The 18,816-nt window shown below is 33.5% G+C and overlaps 1 protein-coding gene across 1 annotated transcript; it reads right to left on the reverse strand.

Moving 5' to 3' along the window:
• On the reverse strand, positions 1-13,914 carry LOC134271560 (uncharacterized). The gene is made up of 26 exons (XM_062753770.1): positions 13,721-13,914; positions 13,355-13,478; positions 13,000-13,110; positions 12,645-12,743; positions 12,375-12,509; positions 12,018-12,050; positions 11,376-11,470; positions 10,681-10,762; positions 10,365-10,454; positions 9,845-9,971; positions 9,608-9,687; positions 9,351-9,455; positions 8,939-9,065; positions 8,373-8,452; positions 8,029-8,271; positions 6,535-6,645; positions 6,302-6,401; positions 5,921-6,041; positions 5,457-5,610; positions 5,207-5,365; positions 4,412-4,590; positions 3,951-4,031; positions 3,113-3,193; positions 2,776-2,969; positions 2,288-2,374; positions 1-2,164 (listed from the first exon to the last, which is right to left on the reverse strand). The coding sequence occupies exons 1-26, from the start codon at positions 13,891-13,893 to the stop codon at positions 1,893-1,895; spliced, it is 3,243 nt and encodes a 1,080-aa protein (XP_062609754.1). The 5' UTR covers positions 13,894-13,914; the 3' UTR covers positions 1-1,892.
• Positions 13,915-18,816: the final 4,902 nt, after the last annotated feature.

Below are 18,816 nucleotides of genomic sequence, written 5' to 3' on the forward strand. Positions count from 1 at the left end.
AAATATCTTAGCAGCAGTGTTGTACGTATCACAGATATCATAATGTATATTCTAGCAATAATTAAATGAGGGACGAATCAGCCATGACGGTCACCAGAGTATCATGCACAGTTATTTTTCTCCAATACATCCTAGCAGTCTAATATATATAAGCTGTATTACTGACACATAAAACATTCTCTTTCTCTTTGTTTCTTAATTTGGATTGAACGTTTTTGAATTTTTTTTCAACAATTTATATGTCGTGATCTTAAATCAAAAACCTTAAATTATATTTTATAACAGCAAACCCTCCAATTGATTTTAAATTACAATTTTGAGAGAGAAATGACTGCCTACAAGTAAAAAAAAAAGATTGTCTAAGCCACATGCTTTTTATTTATTGTAGATCACTTTTATCTTATTTCAGGAGACTGCAATTTGGAATTCATTAAATGAATCTAAATGACAGGCAACCATTTATATAATCATACTATGGACTATAGAAACAGATAGCAATTAGGTCATCTGATTTTGATGATATGAATTTCTCTTCTGGATAAAAATAATGTGTCCATTAACATATCAAAGGAAAAAAAAAATTTCATCAATTTATGTAATTATTGGCTTACATATTATAGTTTAAATGTCTTAGACTCAAACAAATATTAAAACATTTATTAAAATGCATGTAATATAGAAAAAAAAATCCATAAAACAAGCATAACCCCAGCTGTACCTAACAATGGTGTAAACTTACATTCAAAATAAGAACACAAGTGTAATTCACAACCTTGTTTAAAATATACTTTGGAAAATGAATATCAATCAAGGCACAATTTAAGAATACTTTAACAATCTAATTTTGGCTCGCAAAACTTGGACAGAAAAACATTTTTTTCAAACCAACTACGGTATGTCAACACTGTAAAAATTACATATCTATGTATGTTAATCACATAGTCATTTGTAAATGGAAAAAAAGTAATACTGCTGTCTATATATGTATTTTAAAAAACTAAAACATGCATTACGTACAATGATAAATACATATTTTTCATTTACAAGGTTGTCTACAATGCATAAAAGCATCTTTATAGTTTGGCAAGACTATAAATGTATGTTTAAATTAAACTTTAAACTAGTGCCTGGCAGACACAAGTAAACACACGGTGTAAGCAAAATTCTCAGGCAATCAAACTAAAAAATAGTACAGTTTTCATATTAAATAGGGTACAAAGAATTTATGCATGGAAGCATACATGTAATTCCCAAAAGGATTACTTTCTACTCACTTGTTTCTCAATTTTTACAAAACCTTGGTTATAAAAAGCATGCATTAACTATCGAATAAACTTCATTCTGTAAATGTTTTCAAAATTCTCCAACTTGCATTTTATTATGAACTGCAGTTTTTCATGTATAACAAGAAAAATGTTCACTGAGAATTTTGAAAAACAGAAATAAAACTTTCTGCAATTTTTTTTAACAAAAGCAAACTAAAACTATGTGACTTGATAAATGAGACAATATACAAACACAGGATAGTAAGATGTCTTCAACAAATAAAGTGTCTACTACTGTGATTTATAATGTACAAATGATAACTAAATATCCAAATGTAGCCAACATAAACACAAAATAAAGTTACATACATAAACTGCATCATTTTCTTGCAACACAAGTTTATGATAATTTTCATAAACCTTAAGTAACAAGCTATACAGCAACAATATGCAATCATTTAAAAGTGCACAGTGTCCAACCAAAAAAAACAACAAAATGTTTTCATATGTTAATAAATATACCCCAAAAATTTCACCTCATTCAGTGTATGGATATTATATTATTCCAGCAAATATATAAATTTATATGATTAATAATAGAGATATTATGCAATTTCCCACAGTTCTTCAAAGAGGTTGAGGGTTCACTAGGTAACCCACAGCAACAGAGGTTCTTCTATTTATAGCGGGGAGTATCCCACTGACTCTATCAAATGTCTCCGCGGTCAGGTGGGAGGAGGACGGCATGATGGTGGGGGTCAGGGGGAGGGGTGAGGCTGAGGGGGTCAGTGACGTCCCCAAACTGGAGGGGTACCTCGGTCTCAGGGGGTGGTAGGGAATGGTTTTCACCTTCTTAGATATGGCTCTGACTAGATCTCTGGAGTGCTTCAGATTGTAAGCTACAATAGAGTCATTTTTGTATAAATATCTACAGTGTACATGTACTTGTAGTAACTAATGTGTGAGATAAAAATGTGTGGTGACTGTATTGAAATATAGATTTATTTGTAGAATCTTTTTACCTTTTAGTCTTGCTTTGATTTCATCATCGAAATATCCACATTCAATCCACTCATCATAATCTATTATGTAATCAAAGGCAGTCTGACCTAAAAAAGAGGGAGTGAATAGTCAGATAAATGGCTTTCAAAATGAACTTTTACTGTGATTTGTCAAAAATAAAAATTCCCTTAAGTACAGCTATTGAATAAGACTTGAAAATAAAGCATTGATAAACATCAGGGAACACAATGTAACTATGTAAGCCATGTTAGTGTGATTTTGAATGTCATTTTCATTCTTTGGAAAAAATTTATTCTAAACTTGAAGTTTGGTTACTCCAAAATCATATGTGGCAATCAAACAGGTGTATCCACCAGTAGCCAGATAGTTCAGTCAATTGAGTACTTGTTTAAAGCTCGGGGGGGGGGGGGGGGGTATAAAGCCTAGTCAAACATAAACTTGGCATTGATTGGGGAAAGGGTGTAAAATATATCAAAAGCATACTTACCCATATTATTTTTATGCCTGTAGTTAGCTTTGCGGTCTATAAGAGTTGAAGCAGCAAACTGGTTATTGGACTTGGTGGCAAAAAACAATGGCGTCTCCCCCTCATCATTAGAAGCATCCACCGATGCATCATACTTCAGAAGTAACTCTAAAATGTCTGCCTCCCCACTCAGACTAGCAGCATAGTGGAGAGCCCTGAAACAGCAGAGACATCATTACAAAGGTACTGCATCGTGAGGTGATTTTACTTTTGTTTGATAGAGAATGGAAAACACGCCAGGTTTAAATTCAATGATTTATAATATGTAGATCATTAAATGTAAACAAAATTTGCTTACGAGTTGTTCCCTGGATAGTATTTGGGGTTTACATCTGCTCCATTGTCCAACAAAAACTTCACAGCATCCTGACTGTCTTTTCTACAGAAAAAAATTATGAATATGTGTGTTAAAAATTGTTTTCAAGAAGTAATTGCTGACAAATATAATATGTGATGATTAGGTTATTTGTATTTTTTCCGAGTGCCACTGGACACTAATACCATTAAAACTGGTATATGAACATGTTTTATGCTATATATGTGATAAGAGAACTTTCTAGTTAATATCCGCCATGTAATATCTCCATGATACTGCGCCATGTACAATTGCCAAAAACTTTTTTACATTTTAAGGAATGAAGCTTATTTCAACTTATGTTATATGATGTAACATACCGGTATCTTGGGACAGTTTATGCTTTATAAACCGCAATGCGGTTTATAAAAAAGCATAAACTGCCCTAAGTTATGTTACATCGCATAACATAAGTTGAAATAAGCTTCATTTAATTTCAGTATAGCCAATGAGACAATTTCTCCTCCAGAAAAAGGGCAGCAAATTTAGCAAATTTTAAAAGTAACGTCAAGCAGAGTAATACATTTTTGACATAACTCATTATGATGTAGGCAACTTATGTTATAGGAAATGGATCAAATCTTTTACCTAATCAAATGAAATGTTACAACTAAAATTGAATTATCCGATTTTAAAAGATCAATGATATGGAGTAATCCCATTATCATGGATATAATCTCCTAAATATATGAGTAAGTTATTGCTTCTATAAATTTGCATATATAACAATATACATAAACATCAGCATTTACAGTGTGATAGTTATATTGTAAACACTTACAGTATGATTTGTTCTGTCAGAATTCTTCTCATCAGTATATCTTGTTCCTTCTCTTTGAAATAAAACCCATTTGCCAAAAGCCTGCAAAGAATATTATTATAATTAATACAAATGATGCTAGGATACACATACAAACTGTATGTATAATAAATAAAACTGCAATTAATAAATTATTATCTGACAAATTTATATATAATTTCACATATATCAGTGCTTTTGATTTAACTTGGATACATATATATGTTGAGCAAACAGCAAAGCAATTTCTATTGACAGTTTTTTAAAAAATGCTTTGAAAAGGTTATTTTATTGAGCAGTATCGTTTTTATTTTTCATGTAAAAAAATATTAATTCAATCCCCTGAGAGATTTTATAATGTTACAATATTACATGTATTCTTATTTATGAATTAAGATCCCTCCCTGCCCCATATACTCTGAAGAGCTTAGTCATCATCTTACCACTGAGCACACTCTGTGAAGTCGTTAGCGATGGCGAGGTTAAGCAGGCTTGGAGGAGGTTTGTTGGACTCCTCTCCTGCGATGGCTTTAGCCATGAAGCCATCATGGTCATACCGCATCATCATCCTCATTACATCAATACGACCCTGCATCGCACAGCAATGGATTGGTAAAAGTCCCTGCAAAAAAAATCATTTGGTCAACACATCAGTATGGAAGTATTACTATTACAATAAGTGACCCACATAATTATTAGCTTTAACCACTGTATACAAAATTTCATGTCTGTCATGCAAAGTGTTCTCAAAATATGCAGTGGTCAGTATCGTTTCATATCCTACTAAAGTAAGTTTGACTCTTGACCTTGTGACCCCCTAAAAAGCAATAGGGGTCATCAACTTCTTGATGGCTGGTACCACTGTACAAAGTTTGACGCAAGTCAAGCAGAGGGTGGCCTCAAAGTCAACAGGGTCATCTATTCTTTGGGGGTAGCTATTTAGATGTTAGTTCCTTGTCCTGTGATCTAAGAATCAATTGGGGTTATCTACTATTTGAAGGAAACCAAGGTACCAAGTTTGTTCTATCAATCAAAAGGTTCGGAAGATAATGAGCAGACATCAAATCAAGATGTCAGTGGGTTTTTAGAATACTGTTTGATCATCATTTTATCTATGTACTGATCGATAGACTTACCAGCATAAAGTCAGACAGGTGCAAAACTATATGCAGCATGAAAATGGGGGGGGGGATAATTTTATACACAATAAAACATTAAGCTGATCAATATTCACATACCCTGGAGTTCCTTTTACTGAGGCTGGCATTTTTGTTAAGGAGGAGTTCTATACTAGTCATGTCTGAGGGCTTTCCACTCTCGCCGTAACACTTGACGTGAAGGGGGGTGTTTCCTTCCACATCCTCAGCATCAACCAGGGCCCCCGCATCCAGTAACAGCTGAGTACCAAATACAGAATAGCAAAAGTTATATCAACATTTTAATGTTACATGTATTTGGTTTGATTTGATGAGATCTACTGAGACATACCTCCATGATTTCGGTGTTTTTGGATCGGTGTAGTGGGGTAGCTCCCTTGTAATCTCGAACATTAATGTCCACCCTCAGTCTAAGAAGTTCCCGAATGGCATTTTTATGTCCATAGTAAGCTGCAGTATGGAGCAAGGTGCTACCATTGATGCATCTTAGTAAAGAAATGAGAAATGTTATTTTTAGCAATAATATACCAATGCATCTAACTGCACTACAATCAATAAAGAACAAGCACATTTTGGTGTAGTTAGGACAGCGACAATTGAGAGATTTGTCTCACAAATTTTCATTAACGAATACTTAGTCACTGACTGTTGTGTTGCAAAATTGAGGACAAATTCACCACATACAGGCAAGTCAATAACTATAACCAAAAAATAATGATGTTTTGGACAGTTATTTATATCAAATACAAAATAGCCCATTGCCCCCTGACCCTGATCTTTGACCTGTATTATTACCTGCTCCGCAGACAACAGAGTTCCTTGACTCCCGTAGCATGGTCCTTAATGACACGGTCCATTAACTTCATGTCTCCGCTCATAATCCTGGGCACCACACCCGAGTAGAATTCGTACAGCTCTGAAAAACATATCCATCACTGTACTTTTTTTATCCATTCTTTAAAACGTACTCTACCAGAGTAATAACCCCCAACATTTTTTTAACTTGATTAACATAAATTTATTTCAAGAGACATGTTCAATGCTCTAAAAAAGAAGAAAAGAATTGAAGCATTTACTTCACATTATTCTCCAATGTAAACTTGTTCTCGTCCCAGAAAAATGTGACGCTATTGTTTCTATTCTTGATTGTAAATCTACTTTTTGAAAACTACTCACCTATTAGGTATCTCTTAAATTCATCATTTTTCACTGTCTCAAATGGTGTCAGATTTTTAGCGTTTTTAAAGTGAACATCACATCCCCACTCTATAAGATACTAAAAAGAAAAAAAAAACGATGCTATATTAAACTAAAGGTAAAATGCCATCTGAAAAATAGTATACTTAAAATTGGTATCTATAAGGATATTGTACACAGCATATTTTTCTACTTTCTTCAGAATAACATACATGACATATTTTTCTCTGAAGGCCCTCTATCCCAGCATTCAATGGGGTGTTTTTCAGGATGTTTTTACTGTCAATGTTGGCACCATTCTCCATTAACAGCCTGGCTATTTCCTAAAAAAAATATCAAATAATACTGAATTATATATTTTATATGATTTCAATGTAGAGACTGAATATACTATTAAAATGCACTGAGCATTGATTACAAATATATATATGTATATGAATATTAGTGCACCTTTCGTGCTGCTTTTTGTTTGCCAATTCAAGATCAAGTCAAATACATTCAGAAAGCTTAATGCTAGTCTAGAAGGTAGATTATGCTCAATTTTGATGTGCTAATATTTATTATGATTACATTATGCATCTGATACATATAGACATATTACATTTGTATGTGTAGCTAGTGTATAAGAATGGATGCACATGATATCAAATAGTTTTTGCCAATGAATCTTTTGCAGAAAATTCAATTCATATATATGGCTTTTATCAAAAACCCTGTAACACCACAAATAGCTGATACTTAAACCTGCTGAAAGTTCTTCTTTTTACTTTGAAAGAAAAACCAGTTTATTTTATTTATTTACTTATTTTTTAACAAAAACATTTTTTTTTCTTGCATGCATCATATATTTACAGTTGCTGGTGTCATTAATTTGCATTTTAACTGGCTTTATTTCACTTGATTCATTCTTTCCAAGAGATGCAATTTTGGTAATTATCAGAATTAAGAATTAAAGCATTTTTACTCTGGCCTCAGAAGAAAAAAATGGGTGCTATTAAGTACATATCACTCTTTGTCAATATATGTTGAAAGTCATGGCTCTACAAATTAGCATAATGATAACAATTTTGAAACAAAATATAAAAGAAGGTAGCATTTTACTACATGTATATGGTTTACCCGATAGGTGTTCATTACCATCAATCACTCCAATTAAGCTTTCAACAAACCTTTGCATAAATATTTGCTTTAATACTGTAAACACCAGACTGTTGTGTTTTTGTATCTAAAAGTTAACTCAAGTAAATACATCTACAGTACTTGATATAATTGGCAATGCAAAACAAACTACAAAACAAAAACTCTATGGTGCATTAGCCAGCCACCCTACAGTATTTAGTCTTACAAAATGGCCATTTTTGCAGGCCCAGTGAAGGGCAGTATATCCCATTGAATCTTTGGCTTTGAACAGCCAGCGATTGTGATTCAACCAATGCTAGCACAAAATAAATTAAAACATAAAATATCATTTTGTGCTTGAACAACTTATTTCTTTGATAAAAAATATTTGTGATGCATTTCAAATTGGAAGAGAATAAAAATGGAATAAAACATGAATATATATATCATATTTCAGGCAAATGATCGAGTTGATAAGAAGGAATGCAGTTCATCTGATTGTAGTTCTGTAGTTAATGACATTCCCTGGTTTACCACTAAATAGTTAAAATACAGCCACCTGTGCTGTAGCTAAACCCAGTACTTACAAAATGTCCGTTCCTGCAGGCCCAGTGTAGTGCTGTGTTTCCTGACTTGGGCTCCTTAGCGTTGATGAACTGTGGATGACTCTGAAAGAAAATGATCATCTTCTCCACCGTCTCAAACTCGTTATCTCGGGCCGACTTAATGAACAGACGCTGCCATGATCCCGTGTTCCCAGGGAATACCTGGTACAGAAACTTTATCCCTGCCTTTAGTTGTTTGTTACGACTTGGTGCCTCTAGGAAGATCTAGGGAAAGAAGTTTAAATAATTGAAGGTTAAAAGAAAGAAAGCTCATCATAAAATAAATGCATCATTACAAGATATGGTCAGGACAGTTTCTGCCATACCTCATACTCTGGGTGATCTCCAGGCATGATCTCAATAACCCCAGCATCTGGTAGCCTCAGCAGCTCTCTAACACTGGGTCCTGTAACCCAAAATATATGTATTACAACTATCACTAAAGTTTTCTCGAATAAATTTTAGAGATTCTGAAATTAATGGTTGGAGCAGTCATCGGTGTAACTACTCCGACTTAGGGGAAGACAAATCCCATTGCCCGACGCCCGGGGCTAGTGAATTTTAGAAGTGGGCAAGTGAAATTTTATCAACCATTTGTCCATGGGCATGTGGCTTAACTCAAAATAAAATTAATATGTAAGTTATAAATTTAAAGCTGGACATAGGGTTCCATGATCTACTGAAGTATTTGCCATCCTCACTTTTACTGTAGGGCAAGCAAAAATTCAGGTAGAGCAAGTGAATTTTGACCATGTACATGCCCTTCGACGAGTGCCTTATAAATCTATTTGTCAGCCCCTGCGACCCCACATCCTCTTATACTAATTGTTAATTCCTCTTCTGTAACAACTAAATAATCCCTGCACCATTCACCCAAAATAATCAAACCAACCTTTGTTGACCCCACTGAAGTCGTCAGTAAACTCCCCTGTCTCTTTGTTTTTGATGACGATTTTCCTTCCCTCTGCCCAGACCTCTTTTGATGTCACTTCATAAAACCCAGAGCCATTTGTCAAACTCTGAAAAACGATATAAAATTTTAAATTATCTAGAAATATGAAAGGCTACTTTTTCTGCCGAAGAAATTCAAAAAGGTGAAGATTTTCAACAAGTCTAACAACTGGAGGAAAATAAGTCTCGGACATATTTTTTTTTAAGAAAACTGCTGGACAATATGAAACCTCACCAATAGATAACTGTTTTACTTATACAATGTATGTGTACAGTTTACTGTTTAAAGCTTTGTTGGTGGTCAACCTCTATTGCTATAATCAAACTGTTTGATTATATTAACATAGTCATACCAGGTTAATGACAAAAGCCAGGCAAAGGTCATTGACTGTGATATTCCTAGGAATTGTGATAATATCAAATCGACTTCTCATCTTGTCTCTTATAGAGCGTCGAACCTGAAATACACATACAAAAAAAAAACATTGAAGCCCTGTATCATCAATAAATAGTAAAACACTGAATAAACATATGCAGAGTAAGATTTTGATTCTTGAAGCCATTTATCACGTATATGATTAAATAGTTTTTATCAAATAATGATTTGTACCTCACTCTTGGCATGTTCAATATGCTGCATCCATTTTTTACAATAATCCACATCAAACTTCTTCTTTATCTTGTCTTGGGCTATTGGAACAAAATCAAAATTTAAAATAATGTTAACTCCATGTAACCTATGCGGTCGGGTCCAGTAATATTTATAGCTAGACAACTTTTCTTATGATCACTTTCATCAAGGCTTTAGAAATGATAAATCAGTATAACTGTACACATAGAACTTCACCTTGTCGGTGCATTTCTATCTCATTCTTCAGTTCCTTCCTCCTCTGTAGTTCCTGCATGTTGGCTACTATGGGTGCAAACTTGTCTATCTCATGTTGGGCCTCTCTGATCAGCATGCCAATAAATTCCTATAATAACAAAAATAAAAACCTACAGACCATGAACAGTCACCTAAATATCATATGCAGAGAACCTGCTTTTTATCTAATAGTATGTTGAGTTTTTTTGAGGCTGCATAAATTTGGATGAATTGGTTTCAATCAAAGACCACTCAGTTTGTAATAATATAATATTGCTATTACTGGGTGTAATAATGTTTTTCTTTGACAAATAAGTTATTATAATGAGCAAACATGCAGTATAATAGTTTGATTAATGCAAATCTCTGCGGAGGGAATTAAAAATTGAATTGTGCGCTTTCATCTGTTGTGTATTTTGCTGAAATAAGTACCTAACTGACCTTCCATAATATCATTTCATGGTGATACTATATAGTGTCTGCTTATAATCACAAGACTTACAAATCTGTTGACAACAGCTCGACATTGACGAAATTTGTAGGCCATCATAAAGAAAAAACAAAAGTATGAACACACTGCCATTGGGTCTGCCTGTAATGTAGAAAAATATAATAGGGTAATAAAAAATATTGAAGTGGACTTGATCATGCATCAATTTCATGAATAACTTTGAAATATCATTAAATACATGTATATCAAATTAAACAGGGCAACTGGAACATGTAGAAAAGAATATTAATTGATAATATGAACTGAGAAACTTTACACAGTCAGTTAAATCTGAGTCCATCAGAACATAAAGAGAAAGCATTATTACCTCAACCAAATCCTCGGAATCAAATGGTGTATCAGCATAAAACATTCTCTCTGCCGTCTTCAGAGCCAGGATAATTGTCCACCTTAAGAGATTATACAGTTACTGATTCTGTCTTATATACATACACGTCCTTTATCAGGGGCCATTACATGGAGACTTGTCAACATTAATTTTTAGGATATAATTAAAACTTAAATTGAACATGCAGGTATCAAGCCATTTTTCTTCACAGTTTGGTCCATATATGGAAAGCACTTTTTTCAGCTGTACACAGCTCAGCTCCTTTAGTGATCTCATTTAATCTTTAGTTAACACTCTACAATACTCAGAAGCATTTTAAACTGGTTTTATGCTCTTTAGCTATGTCTTGGTTGCTATACAGAATATTTATTCTATTAGGCATCTACATGTACCGGTACTCACTTAAATGGGACTACCATGGAAATGCTAATTGTATATTTACTGTACAAAATGTGCAGGGTTAAAATTTCTACGATTTCTCACATGAAAAGGTTTCAAGGGGCATTAATTTTTTTGTTATTTTGAAAGCAACTCTATTCAATAAATATGCATATAAAAATTTTGTGTGGGATTTAATTTCATTGCTAAATGATAGCATTGAAATAAACAAAATTAAATCCCTGTAAATATTTCTGTTAATACTGTAAGTGACTACAAGTCTACCACTAACTTACCGATCATTGAGGAGCAGGTCTGAGGTAAATGTGTTAGGTACAAAGGAGTTGACTAGAGCACACAGCACTCGGCTATCTACAAGGTCATCTATGGACTGAAAAAGTCAACGTTCATTCAAACCAGTCCTAGTCTAGGCACAGATTCCCCTACTGGCAAGGGGAGGGTGTCACTGGCCTTGTTTTACATTAAATTATGACATTAATGATTCTGGTTATTGATTTCTGAGTGATCTGGCTGTTATATATGCATTAAATTCACTTCTACAGGGTATGGGGTATCTATAGGGATCTATAACACATACTACTTCATTCATCCGAATATTACCAAAAACTACAACTATGGTACTTTCAATTTCATTGTACAGTATTATCAAAGTATTAAACATAATTATTATTTTTTCAATTTAAGGTTTTATGCAGTAGTATAAATCAGCACTTTTAAACAGTTGATGTACATTGTAGCCTTTAATATTTCTCAATAATTCCTTCAGACTTGCTTTACCAGTAATAATGGTCAGTTATGAACGTGTTGGCATAGTGACATTTATAAGTTCACAACTTTCTGCCTCCTATCTGTTTAATATAAATGTTACCATCATCTTCATTATTTAAAATATCTAAAATTCCATTAAACACACTTACATGACAATTCAGGTTTTTCCCATCTTTGACAGTCTGCAATAAAGGAAAAAAAATTTCAGACTCTGAGAATTTTTTATTAATTTCTACCTTAGCTTAATTGTTGTCTTTGAGATTGATCAAACGGTTGACAGTCTGAAACAATTAAACCTTATCAGTGTTTAATTTCTGGAGAACAATAATGTGAGAGAAATATACACAAGGACTGATGATCAAAATATTTAGATGGTTAGGCATCATCAATATTGATAGATGTCAATTCTCCCCTGCTGTAAACAGAAATATAGAAGTCAATCAAGTTTAAACCAAGAAGAATGCATCATTTTAGTCCAATGAAAATAACTGCTAATGTTTAGGTACCTTAAGTTGATAGTTAACCATCTCCAGTATACAATCATCAGGACTGGGATAATCTCCAAAGTCCCTTTTCTTCTTTTTGAAGTTTTTGACATAGTCAGCATTGGGCCACTTGATCCAGTCTGCCAAATCTTCCTCCTATATGTACAAAACATGTATCATAAAAGTAAAAATATTTTTACTTGCTTTGTATCAAAGTAGAATGTCAATGCCTTAGTTCATCTACTTAGTGAAGATACTGAACTAAAAAGAATATGCTAAAATGAAACTGACGTCTACTTCATCCTGAGATCCTGCTCCTCCAAAACCCGAGAGTAGAGATTTCTTCTGTTGCTTCTTCTTCTTCTTAACAGGAGGTGGCTCAGGTGTCCACTACAATACAATGTCCACTTATATAATGGCAATACATGTAAATGATACAAATATGTGATTTAAAATGCACTGATGCTTACTTCTTGTTAAATTGAACCATGCTAGATTTACCTTGTAGGGCACCTGACAGAGAAGCTTACCTTGAAGGGCACCTGACAGAGAAGCTTACCTTGAAGGGCACCTGACAGAGAAGCTTACCTTGAAGGGCACCTGACAGAGAAGCTTACCTTGAAGGGCACCTGACAGAGAAGCTTACCTTGAAGGGCACCTGACAGAGCACATCCTCATCCAGCTGTTGTAGATACTCTGCTCTCTCCCACACAAACCAGATATCATGACTGATCAGCCGCCACAGCAGGTCAAACACCTGGTACAGAAATATATCACTGTTCAAACTAATTTTATACACAACATGAATCTTCCAGGTCCAATTGAAAATTTGTAAAATAAGTATACAGACATTAAATTGTAAAATCTACATAGATGGTATTGATATGGAATTTCATTTATCAATACTGTTTATGAAACAATTAGTAAAATAATTTGAGCAAAAAGGTTGACTATATCTTTCTGAGTGACAGATTTCAGCCATTATTAGGGTCCTGACTGACCTGGTCAGCACTTCTCATGGCAAACAGACGAGTGTCTACATGGACATCTGACGGTAAAACCGACGCTTTCTTCAGCTCGTCCACAATCCAATCTACCCTGGTCTGCTTCTGCTGCTGTGACAGGCTGAAAAATATACAACATATATTTGTAGGCATAACTGACTGCTTTTTCAAAATAAACATTGATCGTCACAAAGTTTGTCCTTTTCTGAAAGCAGGTTGGCATGAAGAATGTTGCTTCATCTTCCAGTTTTGGGAATTCAAATCCAAAAAGAAGAAGAAAGATATGAAAATTGAGGTAATTCCAATACCTAATTCTAATCATGTAGGCAGAGTGAAAAATGTAAAATTTTGTTATATACATACTCATCAAAACTCTCCAGTCTTTTTATATCATAACCAGTAATGCTCTCCACAAGGTATTTCATGTGGGTCCCAGTTAGTAGATCCATGATAACATTGTTTAGTAAATGGTCGTAAGGCATGAGGCGCAGGTTCACCCATGCCGTAAAACCCTTGATTCTTGTTCTTAAAGACATGGTGGAAAACCAAAGAGCTAAATCCAAAAGACATGGTGGAAAACCAAAGAGCAAAATCCAACTCGCAAAAACATCTTAAAAATTTCTATGAGAAAGCAAAATTTTACGTAAAAAAAGAAAAAAAATAAATGCATATTAAATCTTAATTTTAAACCAAAGTAAAATGATTAGAGGCAAAGGTTTTCCTAACAATTACTGAAAGACATGTATTTATATGAATACAGATAGTCAATTTTATTCTAAACTTCATTTGTATGAACTGTTTGAGCCAAGACAAAGCTTTATTAGATAAATTCTTAAAATGTGTTAAAATTGTAGAATGTATACAACATATTACAAAAAAATATATCTTCATCAAGACAGGTCTTTTTTATTCAAGCGAAGGTCTGTAAGATAACTGCATGGACATAATAGAGGTGGTAAGACTTAGTAAAAATCAAAATCCAAAATAAGAAAAGAAATTTGTTCAAGATATTAATTTTTTTTTTTGTTTCCTTTCCGACTACAATTTTTAAAGCTATATATGCCGTATCTGAGCTAAAAAATCAAAGTACGAGATTAGGTGTAGATTTACATTATATTTGTCATTAACGTTCTGCTTACAATTAAATATTTCACCAATTTTGAACTTAAGTATCCCCACGTTTCTATAGTTAAATTGACTTTAAAGTGTGTCTGATATTTAAATGCAGAGTCGGAAAATAAAGCAGTTATTGTTTTAAAGCTCGAATATATCTATGAAACACGATTGATTTGAATTGTGTAATTTACAGGAATGTCCTATCTTTAGATTAATTGTTTATTGTTTAACGTCCCTCTCGAGAATTTATCCCTCATATGGAGATGCCATCACTTGCCGGTGGAGCGCTGCAAATTTTGTCCTTTAAATAGTTTTAGACTGGCCAGAATTTAGAAAGTTATATCCCGTTGGTTGCCATATTGGAGGTCCAAATGCTCTTATTCCTTCATTGTTCAACCAATTTTAGAATTTTTATATTTGCTATTTTGAATTAGGAATCATTATTTTTCTGAACTACTGTAGACGTAATTTTTTCCATCATAATTTCGCGGGAATCTCAATTTCTGTTTAATCCGCGGGTAGAAAATTACACGGACTTTCTAGATTGTCACTATATTTGCCTTACATTTATATTAAGTACTCTTGGACAAATTTCTGCGGATTATTTGTGACAGCGTATATAGCGTAAATTAATACCACACGGAAAAAAGTACTTCTACAGTATATAAATTTTTGGAAGCCTCCTTGATTTAAAAAAAATATTTAATAAAGATTTTCCACCAAATATTTCTGCTATATCCTCTTAAACTTGGTAAGACAAAGAGGAAAAATCACAGAGTCAACCTCCAATATGGCGGCCAACAGGAAGTAACTCTCGCTAAATTCAGGGCTATCGAAAATTATCTATATACTCGGCACTGACAGGGCCTTTGAGGGATCTTTTTCATGCCAGCATCTACTGCGACACGGGACCTCGATTTATGCAGTACGTCTCATCTGAGGGAACAGTCTCCACCTCGTATAGTGAGATTTGAACCCACGATGTAAGGATTATAACTCCTTACTTCTCGACTCTATGGCAGATGCTCTAATCACTGCACCACACGGGCGACTGTAAAATTACAAACCAAATAAAAAGATCTTTTTCTTTTTGATTTTAGTTTTCTGAACTTATCAAAAATACGCCATATATATGTATGACTTTAAAAATAGTGTATTGAATACACTAAACTTGCTACATATTGATCATCAATGGTGCACCATTTCATCACACAGAAAAAGCAGACTGGGAGTAGCTAATGATACAATGCACAGGGCTTTTCTCGAAAAAAAAAATAACGTTAAGTATTCAAAGGATTGGTCGCACATGTTGACATAAAATTATGAAAGTATAACATTACATAATATAATCTTGTGGGATTTTCATGCTATACAATCACACGCCTGCTAATCGATCACTTGCACAACCAGCAGTTGTGTATAACAATCAAAAGAGATCGATTTCCGGTTGTGCAGTTGATGCGAATAATTCCAGTGCACAGGTAGTAAATGGACTCGATTCAGGCAATAATTGATATTTTTATTAAAATATAAGAATGTGATTCCATGAGCAATTTATTTTTCTTTAATTTTACACTCTCATAAAATGCAGTGATTGTCGATTAGCGACTATATTTGTTTTGAAGCAAGGGCTGGTAGAGTGAAAACGCTGATTGAAAACAGTATTCGCCGACTAAAGTTCGTTTTAATCTCAACTAACCTTGAAAATTCAATGTCCACCATGAGTATGCAACAAGTGCATCCTATCCACCAAAACTGAGACTTCGATATGTGTATAATTTGACAAATATTCGAAGAAAAAAACATTGGTTGTGCATGCGATCATTCAGTTGTGAAAGAGATCTCGGGTTATGCATGAGATAAAGGATAAAAAGTTACGCAAGTATTATACAATCTCCATAATTCACCTCTTACACTATTTTATTTTTGGTAATTATAAAATTTTAAATATTGTCTATAATATGAAGACGTTACAAGGGCAGATCTAGCAATTTTTGAAAAAAAGGGGGGGGGGGGTGTCCAGGTGTCCAACACTCATGCATATAGGCACTTCAAACCTGGCAACACTGAGTTTTCAACAGTTCTATGGGGGACTTTGACAAGCAAAAAACAAACAAACAAAACAAAAACACAAACAAGCAAGCAGGGCTCGGATTCATTGCATGTGACGGTACTCGGAGGAAAGCATATTAAACGAGGGAACTCTATTTATAGCGATCAGAAAGGACAGAGATTGAACAACATGTACAGTGTATTTATTTTATTCGAAATATTTTTTTTTAATTCAAAGTATTTATTTTATTCAAAATATTAGACGTAATAAAATATCCGTGTTACATAACTCTCTCTCTAATCAAATAGAGGGGGGGTCCAACCCCAGGAACCACCTTCTAGATCCGCCAATGATGTACTCTCAGCAGCAGCAGCCGATCTCTTATATAGGGAAATGAGGCGTTATTTTTCATTAGTTCTGTAAACTAATCTTAATTTTAAAAACTTTCTTTAAACTGAGCATTTATTGTTGTTGTTACAATTTCATTGTCATTTCTAATTGGGTAATTAATAATATATGGTTATATAGAAAGAGTTTACAATAGGTACTCCCCAACCAGGGAGTAATCAAGATATGAAAGGAAATCGTCATGATTTTCCAGATAATAATGAAGTGGTAAAAGTTGCAAGGTGAATAAAAATTGAAAAAGTTTATCAACAACACTGTAGTAAAAATTGTTTTGAATGTGCTACAGATGTGACAACAAATATTTTTCTTAAATTTTTTGCATCAAACTACGCGCCTTGATTAGCCTACTGCAGAAACCATGGGTATTATCACGTGATTAGGATCCAGGGTTTCGGCCTGTGGTTCATCTTGAGAGACCTACATCTTCATTCATACATTCTTATAATTCATCATTGACTTTTTTATTGATTCATTGATGACTCCATTTGATGAACAAATGCACTAAAATTTCTATTTAATTAAAAAAACATTTTATTTATTTTTGCTTTGAAGACAGACTGAAATGAAATTGATCTATTTCAGCTTTGAATATTTTGTGCTTCCCATGCATTGATGCCTTTGAAATAAAGAAAGTACTAGTAATTTTTGAAATTATAAACTTTGCGGCTGATTTGATGCTTTGCATTAATTTTATTTGGAATGTTTAATAGGGATATTTTTTATTGAACGATTTTTTTGGATTTTTGACGATTTTTCCCCTATAGTATACATGATGAATAAATGTAATAAATATAATTTGTGATATAAAAAGTGTCCAAGAAGTCCGGGGGGGGGGGGGGGGGTCCTGTCCAGAAGCACCTGTAATGTGGTGTTGTCATCTTGATCCTTTCCAGATAACAAAATTCATGATACCTAGCTTCAAAACACCAGAAAATATTTACCCCTTGGCAAACACATATCATCGAGAGCCTGCCTCTTATTTTTTTCACAGACAGCACTTTTACCCACTTTTGTTGAAGTACCGTCAAATAAAGGTAAGGTATGTCTTTGAGTTAAACAATTGAAAGAAAATGATATACTGCCCAGTATATGCCATTTTTTTTTTTAATTTTTTATTTTATTTTATCTCTTTTTTTATTATTAATTTTATTATTATTATTTTTTTTTTTTGCATACGGAATAGTCATATTAAAGATGCATTGGATAATTCACACAAGATTTATGATTTAAATAATATACACATAATTTTTTACTGTAATTATATATATTGATTGTAACTGAAACTTTAACCCCCTAGCTCCCCTAACAGATCTACTTCAACAGTTTACTTATCTTATATATCTTTTTTTCTCACAAATTCAACTTATTTGCAAGAAAATTCTATAGTTTTATGTTTTAAATTTTTGTTATAATTATATAATGTTTAATTTTATTCGTAAAGTTTGAAAATCTCATGCATAACCCGAGATCTCTTTCACAACTGAATGATCGCATGCACAACCAATGTTATTTTCTGCGAATATTTGTCAAATTATACACATAATAGGAAGCATACTCATGGTGGACATTGAATTTTCAAGGTTAGGTGAGATTAAAACGAATTTTAGTCGGCGAATACTGTTTTCAATCAGCGTTTTCGCTCTACCAGCCCTTGCTTCAAAACAAATATAAATCGACAATCACTGCATTTTATGAGAGTGTAAAATCAAAGAAAAATAAATTGCTCATGGAATCACATTCTTATATTTTAATAAAAATATCAATTATTGTCTGAATCGAGTCCATTTACTACCTGTGCACTGGAATTATTTGCATCAACTGCACAACCGGAAATCGATCTCTTTTGATTGTTATACACAACTGCTGGTTGTGCAAGTGATCG

This window comes from Saccostrea cucullata, unplaced genomic scaffold, assembly GCF_032062105.1.
Source record: "Saccostrea cucullata isolate Sc308-1 unplaced genomic scaffold, CSIRO_AGI_Scuc_v1 ctg215, whole genome shotgun sequence".
In the NCBI taxonomy this organism is placed as follows: domain Eukaryota; kingdom Metazoa; phylum Mollusca; class Bivalvia; order Ostreida; family Ostreidae; genus Saccostrea; species Saccostrea cuccullata.

Excerpts from the sequence above, each read along its gene's own strand:
- LOC134271560 (XM_062753770.1), bottom strand. The coding sequence starts at position 13,893 with ATGTCTTTAAGAACAAGAATCAAGGGTTTTACGGCATGGGTGAACCTG. Across the intron at positions 11,471-12,017 it reads GGAAAAACCTGAATTGTCAT|TCCATAGATGACCTTGTAGA; the intron begins GTAAGTGTGTTT and ends TGACTTTTTCAG. Across the intron at positions 5,366-5,456 it reads AAAACACCGAAATCATGGAG|CTGTTACTGGATGCGGGGGC; the intron begins GTATGTCTCAGT and ends TTTGGTACTCAG.